Consider the following 8,851-nt stretch of genomic DNA (forward strand, 5'->3'; position numbering starts at 1 on the left):
CCTCCTCATTCCTAACCTTCCAACGGATCTGCCAGCAAGCATACACATAAGGGGCAACAATATCAGCAAGCACAGAGCCACCAAGAAAATCAAAATCAAGCAACTTGTAAGCTTTCTCTTCATTCTGCATCTCAGTGATGGTTGCAGGGATACATGAGTAGGCCGCCACGCCCCAGAGGCTGGTCGATCTGCATCTGCACTGCCGTAGCGATGGGATTTTGGCAAGCCGATGCAAGCAGTGTAGCTACACTCACGGGATCAGGCAGGAGCTGGACTGGATTGTCTCGCGCAGCAGCCGCCTCAACCCCTGCGTAGTCAGCTCCCAGGTCGCCGCCCCCTCCAGGGCAGCTTGAGGCGACCAGCCCAGGCCCGACGGTGGCGGCCGCTCAAAGGACGCCGCCTCCTCCGCCTGTGACGCGCGCAGCTGCTCGATCGCAGCCCGCAGCTCTGCCTGCCAGGGAAGGCTGGCGTCGGGGCCAGCGGCTGCGGCGGCTGCGGCTGAGGGTGCCAAGGGGCACGGGCCGCTGGTGCTGCCGCCGCTGCCGTCCATGGCCGCACCAACCGGGACGCCGCCAGCGGCAGGCGGGTCGCGGCGCCGCTTTGCAGCGAGTGCGGCGCTAAGCCAGGTGAGAGCGTCGCACTGCTTCACCGCGGCGTATGCCGCATTTGCGTGTGTGCGCAGCTGCTCCTGCTGTACGGTCAGCTCCTCAACCTTTGTCAGGGGGGATGGACAACGGGGTTGTGGCGGTTACAAGATGTTGAAACATCGTACGCGGGCCCGTGAGCCACCTCTTCGGGGCACTTGGCGAGGGCAGCCAGCGCTCGACTCATCTGATACGCACCCATACTGCATGGTGCCCCCCCTCGTCACCACCCCTCTGGCATTCGTCGCTGCTGGCAAACCTGGCGCTGGTGCCGCAGCACAAGGCCTTCAAGCTTTGCGAGGAGCTTGGCGGTGGTGTTCTTAGGAGCCATCGCCCCAATCATCCGAACCTCAGCTGCGCATCAACTGTGCAGCGCGCTTGTTTGCGCTGCAGCGTCCACACAAACGGGATGCCAGAAGCAACTACGTTACTCACTCATGTATCTAAAAGGTTTCAACAGCGTGAAAGGTGCGGGTTTGTAAACGCTGCTTCGATGACTAAACTTGGACGACTTCTCTTTGTGCCGGCTTCGGGTGAGTATGGCAGGCTCTGAGATACCACGATGATATAATAGAACATAGAAGTATACCTCAACTACCTTGGAGTCGTAGTCGGCCGTCACCGTCTCACCGGGGATCAAAGGAGCAGGTGTGCGGCAAGCAGCGGAGTGCACAAAGCGAGTGGGGTATCCCTGCCCGTACCCATTCCACCATATTAAATCTCGGGGTGTGCAGCATCACGCCTGTTGGCATGAATGATTGGGAAGTGGGACGAGTCATCTGCTTCTCAGATTACTGCAGTTCGCATCAGCACTGCGGCACATGCGCGTGGCGCTTGTGGCACATGCAAGCAGAGCCGTCAGCATGTCATGCACAACAAGCTATTTATGCATGGTTACCCCACAGGTGCAGCTCGTCGTCCCCCGGCATGTCGTCTTGGGGCTCATGCGCACGCCGCCGGAACACAGGGGAAGGCAGAGAAGCCACACACACAACCTCATGCATGAGCAGGTGCGAGCATACATGACTGCGCCATACATGTGATTGTAGCGCCTGGGCAGGCGCTGGACAATGCTGGAGAAAAACTGTTGACGCGTTCCGTACACGCATGTGCCCGACTCGGGGCTGTGCATGGCGCGCAGGCGACAAGCACGAGGCGAGCACAGTTGTCCAGCTCTGAGCAACCGCGTGCATGTTTGCAGGCTTTTGCCAATAAGGTGGTTTGGCACCCGGTCACTCACCAGACTGTTGATCGCGCAGGCAGTCCTACCACAAGGCCGACCCAGCCGCTGCCTATGAAGAGAGTGGGGCAATCTGCAGACACCATGTGCTTCTGGTTTCCCTTAAGAAGGGGGGGACCTTGGGTTTTGGCTGCTGCCTGTGTTCTGCAACATGCTGGGCGCGCGCGGGGGCGCTTGGGGCGTCTGGAGGGGCCGGGGGCGGGCCAGACTGTGCCATTGCACCCGGCACCCCAACCCCTAGACATGATACCGGTACTGCAGCCGTGCTCGATAGAAACATTTAAAAACCTGCCATGGATGAAATAGGAAAGGATTAAGCTTCAGTATGAACTCGATTGCAGCGCGTCCAGATCGCAATGAGCCTTCCACGGCGTTCTGGCTGCCTATCGTTCCATATCTGAAAGATTGCCTGCTCTTGAGAGCCACGGGGCGCGCCTTGGCCCTGCCGCTGCCTGTGGTCGCAACCGGGCTCGTTTACTTGCACCGCTGCCGCCGTAGCGGGCACCCCTGGACGCTGTCGCGGCACGACCTGATCTGCGGCTGCCTCTACGCCGCAGCGAAGGCCGAAGAGGTGCGCGGTTATGGCGTGCTGGGCCAGGTAGCTCTCTTGGAACTCCCTGGCTTGCCTTCTTGTTGCAACAGCTAGAGCTCAGCCTGCTAACGCATGCTGGGTTTGTGGTGTGGGTGGGTCCCTGACATCCAGCCCTGGCTGCGCCCCGGTCCCCAACCGTCCGCCCCACAGGCCCAAATGTCAACCAACCAAGCTATCAATGCGGCACGGCTTTTGGAGCAAGCGGCCAACAGGCATCTGCTTGAGGTGTGTTGGGGGAGAGAACCGCGCACCGTTTCATTTGAGGCCCCGCCTGTTGCAGCAATCTGTTGCGACACATGGGAGCAGTGGCTGCTAGCTCGCCTGCTTTGATCATGTGGAGAGCGAGCAACAGGCTGCTCAAGGGCTCACTGCATCCATCACCCCCCCGCCAAGCACAGGCGCTCGTACCCCTGGCGCGCCTCATGCCTCACCCACCAGCACTCGCCGGCGCTGCGGGCGTAGAAGCGCCCGGCGGGCCCCTTGCCGATCACGAGGCGGGTCACAGGGCAACAGGCTCCACAGACCCGAGGGACACGGAGGGCAACGGCAGCGGCAGGGACGGCAGCGGCAGTGATGGCGGCAGCGGTGGCGGCGCTGTCTTGGTGGGTGACGCGTACTACGCAGCAAAGCAGCAGCTCTTCGTGGCGGAGCAGCACGCGCTGCGCCACAACCACTTTGTGGTGGACGTGCTGCACCCGCACAAGCACGTGATGCACATGGCGCGGTGCCTCCTTGGCGGCAGCTGCGGCGGGGTTTCCAGTGGCCAGCAGCAACGCAGGTTGTCGTTTGACGGGGGCAGCGGCGGGTGGCATGACGGCGGCGCTGATGGGCATTGTGGCGGCTCAGACGGCTACGAGATGGCAGGAGATGCACCAGACGTTGCCAGGGTGGCGGTCTGTTTGCTGCACGACGCTCTGACCGCAACTGGGCTGGGGGCTGAAGAAACGACGGCGCCCGAAACGCTCGCTGCGGCAGCGCTGGTGGCGGCGCTGCAGCTATTGGCGGCGGAGCCGCCACCTGCGGCAGGCAGCTTGGCCGGTGGCGAGGGTAGCCGCGCAGCGGCGGCGGCGGCGCGTGCCGCGGCGCTGGTCTCGGCCACGGGGCTGCCCCCTGCAGAAGTTTCCCGGCTGGCGCTTGCGCTGCTGCAGGTGCCACAGGCGCTGCGCGCACGCCTGGGTAGCGCAGATGGGGCCAGCGTACCCTTGGCGGTTGCGCACGCCTAAGCCCATGGGTTGGATTTAACAGGCAATGGAAGCAACATACGCATCTTGATTGTCTCTGCAGCTTCTACTCTCTGGCAAGTTGGACAAATCAGGTGAGGGCCGTTTGTGAAGGCTGGCAGCCCGCTGCTGCGATTTGCTGCATCACAGCAGTTTCTGTCTATCCGTTTGCTGCTGACGCTCCATGCGGCAGCCCCACTCGGGTCTTGCCCGGGTGCTGGCCCCACCAGCACTCAACTTGCACCAGCTCTGAGAGCAGATGCGTGTGCGTCGAGCCAACCCCTGCCGCAACCTTGTGTGCCCCTCTCTGTTGCAGGTATCCTGGTCTGAGCGTGCGGCCCAGCGTGCGGCCCGTATGCAAGGCTGCCCCAGTCGTCAGCACGCCATCCTTGCCGGCGGCCTGCAGCCAGCAGGTTGGGAACAGTCGAAGCAGGGAGTAGACAGCGTGAACTGAAGGTTGTGACTTTTTTGATGGGGCATGTAACTGCATGGACAGTGGGATGCATGCAGCCTGGCATGAGTGTTGGTGGCACAAAAAAAAACGCCGCACGCTGCACGGGTGCATGCCCGCCATCCCCAGCTGGCCACTGCCAGATTTATGTTTCATATTCCATGCTCCATGCCGCCAACCGAGCGCACAACCACCCCAGTGCTTTGAGTGAGACATACAGATGTGTGCTGCCCCACACAAAATGTAAATTGAGGTACTGAGCAGAGGGGCCAGCGAGTAGGGCGGCGGTGAGTCCAGCAGGCCTGGCACAGTTGACGATGGCTTCGCGCTGCAGCAAGCAGTTGCCGTGGCTTTTGTGCAGTGTCGCGTTGCTGATTGCTTTGACAGTGGGGCAAGGTGTTCACGCAAGCCGGACAAACTGCAGCTGCAGCCCGGTCAGGTTGTGACGAGGTGCTTGGCCCACAGGGCAGTTTGAAGCACGCGCCAAATTGCCCTCTGGGCCAAGCACAGGCGCAACTCCCAGGACAGGTGCTCCCCCGGCGGCCTTGAAGTCCGGCGTGCGTCACACGGGCTTGGCTTTGCCCAGCCCCAGGGCGTTGAACACGGCCTCCTTCAGCATGCTGGAGCGCGGGTGCAGGGCGTGTTTCAGCGGGTCAGTTAATCGTGTGCTGCAGAGGTGTTGATGTCCAATCAGGATCTGGGTGACTACCCCTTGAAACAACCCCTGCCATCATGCGCCCTGCCCCCTCACAGCACTAGGTGGCAGGGATCCACGCACGCCCTGAGCTGGGACCAACCCAGCACTCAATAAGACGCGCCCAGCAATTGATAGCCCCCCTCCCCCCTCCCCCCTCGCCCAGACCGCGCGCGCACCACAACAGAGCCGCGCGGCCCCGCGCCCTTGCATCCCGCGTGGAGCCAGTGCATGTGGCGCCGACCCCACCCACCTGAGCAGGGGGCGGTTAAAGGCCACCGGGGTGTAGCCCTCCCCGTGGAACGCCCAGCGCGGCGCATAGACGTGGACGCGCTGCGTGGCCTCCCCCGTTGCAGGGTCCACAAGAGGCAGCCCGGCTTGTGTCTGGAGAGGGAAAGGAAAGAGGGCACTCCTCAAGTCGCTGGTGCACAAGCAAGCGGGGCAGCTCGGGCAGCTGCTGCAGCACCCCGTTACTCAATCAACCCTCTCAAGAGCTGCACGCGCCCAAGAAACACCCCTTTCCAACCCCGCAGCCACCGCCAGCCCGCCCCAGCCACTCACGTAGGCAAGAATACCCCCCCTAAGATTGGCGGCCCCCGACAGCCCCGCGTCGGTGACAGCCGATGACGTCAGCAGCTTCTGGGCGTACTGCCCCGACCTGTACCCCACGGTGCACGAGCACACGGCCTGGTGGGAAGGAGAGTGTGAAAGCACGGGGGTAAGGGTCAGGGGCACACGTGTGGGGCGGCGCCTGAAGGACACTCCCTGCTGGTGAAACGTAGCAGCTGAGAGTGGAAGGGTCATCACAGCCTTGTGGGCCGGGGATGGAGTGCGGCAGCGGCTCCCTTTAGCGTAGGCGAGCGACGGATTGGGATGCAGCGCAGCAGTTGGGGCGCCAACACATGGTGCCCACCTGGCAGCCCCTCCACTTGCCGGGGTCGGCTTCGAACTGGGCGCGCGTGACGACAAAACCAGGAGGGCCCGGTATCATGGACACCTGCACACACGGGGGCGTCCGCGGTCAGTCGCACGCGCACCTGCCAGCAGCGGCCACGGTACAACGCCGTGCCCCGCACTAGCTGTGAGGTTTCAGCTCCTGAGCCAAGGGCGCGATGGCCCTCTGGCTTGCAACCAGCCGTGGCAAGAGCCGCCTGCGTTTGTGCACCAGGCGCTCTGGCGGTTGCCCCATGCTGCGCGAGTCCCCACCCGGTCCCGTGCCCGTGTTGAGGAGTCCAGCGGCCGCACCTGTTGCTCCTCTGGTGTGCGCACGTCGACGAGCACGACGCCGCCCCCGCCGTCGAGCTTGTCGCGCAGCTGCTGGGCCGTCACCTCGGGAACCTGCGTTGCATTGGGGCTGGTGCCATGAGGTGACAACAGGCGGCAGTCAAACCGATGCGCCCCCCTGGCGCACTGCTTGTCGAACGGGGACGCCTCCATCGGCCCCGACCCCAAGGTCTCCGCGCTCTATCGCTGTCACGCGGTGCGGCACGTGGTGCAGCGCCCCTGCATGCGTTGCACATGCATGCATGCGCGCCTGGGTGCGCACATGCTGGTGGTGACGTGTGTGAGGGCGCCCACCCCAACAAAGGTCTCGTCCCGCAGGGTGTTGCAAAACTGCTCCAGCCTGGCACGCCGCTCATCAGCTGGCAGCAGTGCCGATTCTGAAATTGAAGACGACATGGAGCAGCGGGTAGAGCCGGCAGAAAGCAGGCCCACGCCGGCCACAGCCGCCGGCAAGCCCAACCTGGCCGGCCCAGCAGTGAGAGTGCGCTGCCTGAGACTGTTGCGGCGTGAGGCCGCACAGGTGATGGCGATAGGGCGGCAGTGTTGAGAGCGAGCCCGTGAAGTGGCAGTGCAGATCGGTTGCTGTTGTACAAGACACATCAACTGATCCTCTGCGCCCGCTGGGTGACCAGAGATCAGGCTCAGGACCGCGCGAGAGTCTCAGGATCGCGCGACGGCGTCTCGGACACAAGAGTGTACTTCAAGGCCGCAAAAAGGGCGGCATATCGATCGATTTTGACGTGTGTACGCGAGGGCATGACTGCTCAGCCAACAATGAGCCTAATGCGCGGCACCTGCGGCACCCCTTGTCCCTGGCCCCCTGGGCTCCGCGGCTGGGCACCGGTGCGACTTGCAGCCTGACAGCACACCGCACACCTGGCATTATCCAGGTTCAGGATTACTGCATGGCTTGGGTGCACGCTAGGACACTGATCGCTCGCGTGAAGAAGCATGATCCTAGGGTACACATGCAGCGGGCGCAGTTGAAGCAGCCGCCCAGCAGCTACCTCGGCAACATCCCCGCCCCCCGCAGCTCACAGCAGCCCGTGCAGCACACGCTCTCGTGCCTCCTCCACGGCACTCGGTGGCAGCAGGTGTCCCAGCCCCCCCGCCCGCAGCGCCGCCCGCAGGTCCGCCGGCGTCACCTCCTGCCGGCCAGCGCCCAGCGCCAGCCCCTGCGCCGCCGCAAACTGCTCCGTCAGCAGCGCCTCCGCCGCCGCTGCCAGCGCCTCCAGCGCCTCGGGCTCCATTTCGTAGTCCTGCGGCAGCGCCGCCGCCGCCGTGCCGCCGCCGCTGCCGCCGTCCGCGCTGCCGACCCCTTCGACTGCCATCCCGCTGCTGCCCTCTGCGGCGCCGCGGCCGCTGCTGCTGCCAGGCCCGCCAGTGCCGCCGCCGCCCTCGCCGCTGTGCGGTGCGAGGGCGTCCTCGAGCGCGTCCAGTGCCATCTGCTGGAAATCTTCCTCCGCCCACGCTGGCCGCGCGGCGCCCGCGGCGCCCTGCTCCTCAGTCACCTGCCGCAGCGCCTCCACGTCGCGCAGCGGCGCCGTCAGCGCCCGCAGCCGCGGCAGCGCGGCGCCGATCGCGGCGGCCGCGGCGGCGTCGCCGCCGTCTCTCCCGCCGCCGCCGTCGGCGCGGCGCAGCTCTGGGTCGAACCACCAGGCGCGCTGCAGCGCGTAGAGCCGCGCCCCCTCCAGCAACTCCTCCACCTGCTCCGCCGACAGCCGCGGCGCCGCCCCCGACAATGGCCCGCCGCCGCTGCTGTTCCGCGCAGAGCTTGTTGACGACGAGGCAGCGGCAGCGGCCGAGCCGGGCAGCGGCAGGGGCTCGAGCGCGGGTAGGTACCGCAACAGAGAGGCGCGGCATGCGGCCAGGCGCTCCTCAAGTGACTGCCCCCGCTCCGCCGCGGCGGTGAGCTCCGCGCAGCGGCCGCACTGTCGGCCCGACAGGAAGCAGCAGCGCGCTGCGGCGCCGCCGGGGCCGCCGTCGTAGCCGCAGTAGTGGTGCAGGTCGGCCGGGAAGACCAGCGCGCCGCCGCCGGCCGCCATGGCGGTGCGGGGCCGCAGCGCGGCCAGGGCGGCGAGCACGGCTGTGAGGGGCTCGCGCTTGGGGTCCGGCAGCAGCGCGGCACGCATGGAGGGCGCTGCGCCGGCGCCCGCGACGGATGCACCGCTGTGGGTAGGTTGGCGGAAGGTGCGTTGAAGGGGGGGCATTTAGGTGCTGTCGACAAGGAGGCTGGAGTGGGTCGAGAGTTGGTCAGGCTAGCCGCTGCAGGATACAGACTGAAGGGGGCGGCACAGGGCGCCCCGTCCCATGCAGCTTGGGACCAACAGCGCGTGAGCTCCACGTCAGCACGCTCAAAATTCACAAACAGCGTCACCACGCCGCACGCCCTCCCCCCAAAACATCCTAAGCTGCAGGAGCACACCCACCCGTGGAGGAACAGCGCTGACAGCGCGGGGTCACTCGAGGCCGCCAGCAGCACCTCCCGTGCCGTCACCACCGTCGCCGCGGGCTCGCCGCCGCCGCCAACCCGCGGCACCGTCGCGCCACTGGCGCCGCCCCCTGCCGCGGGCGCGCGTGCCAGCGCGGCACCCAGCAGCCGCTCCATCGCCACCTCCAGCGCCGCCGTCAGCACCACGACCCCCTCGATGCTCCTGTCGCCCCCAAACTCCCCGCCCGGCCCCGCCGCGCCGCGCTGCGCCGCGGCGCCCTCGGCGCCCGCCGCG

General features: G+C 65.7%; 3 protein-coding genes across 3 annotated transcripts; 1 reads left to right on the forward strand and 2 right to left on the reverse strand.

Moving 5' to 3' along the window:
• Window positions 1-2,874: 2,874 nt before the first annotated feature.
• MNEG_10974 (hypothetical protein) lies at window positions 2,875-3,699 on the forward strand (the record flags this gene model as incomplete). The annotated part of the gene is made up of 1 exon (XM_014040552.1): window positions 2,875-3,699. A coding segment is annotated over one exon (825 nt), but the record flags the coding sequence as incomplete, so codon positions are not given.
• A 1,010-nt stretch (window positions 3,700-4,709) lies between these two features.
• On the reverse strand, window positions 4,710-6,521 carry MNEG_10975 (hypothetical protein; the record flags this gene model as incomplete). The annotated part of the gene is made up of 6 exons (XM_014040553.1): window positions 4,710-4,767; window positions 5,095-5,225; window positions 5,403-5,528; window positions 5,755-5,838; window positions 6,087-6,179; window positions 6,420-6,521. 6 exons carry the CDS (start codon window positions 6,519-6,521, stop codon window positions 4,710-4,712), a joined length of 594 nt encoding a protein of 197 aa, XP_013896007.1.
• Window positions 6,522-7,159: 638 nt separating this feature from the next.
• MNEG_10976 (hypothetical protein) lies at window positions 7,160-8,733 on the reverse strand (the record flags this gene model as incomplete). The annotated part of the gene is made up of 2 exons (XM_014040554.1): window positions 7,160-8,294; window positions 8,555-8,733. 2 exons carry the CDS (start codon window positions 8,731-8,733, stop codon window positions 7,160-7,162), a joined length of 1,314 nt encoding a protein of 437 aa, XP_013896008.1.
• Window positions 8,734-8,851: the final 118 nt, after the last annotated feature.

This window comes from Monoraphidium neglectum, assembly GCF_000611645.1.
Source record: "Monoraphidium neglectum strain SAG 48.87 unplaced genomic scaffold scaffold02539, whole genome shotgun sequence".
NCBI lineage: Eukaryota > Viridiplantae > Chlorophyta > Chlorophyceae > Sphaeropleales > Selenastraceae > Monoraphidium > Monoraphidium neglectum.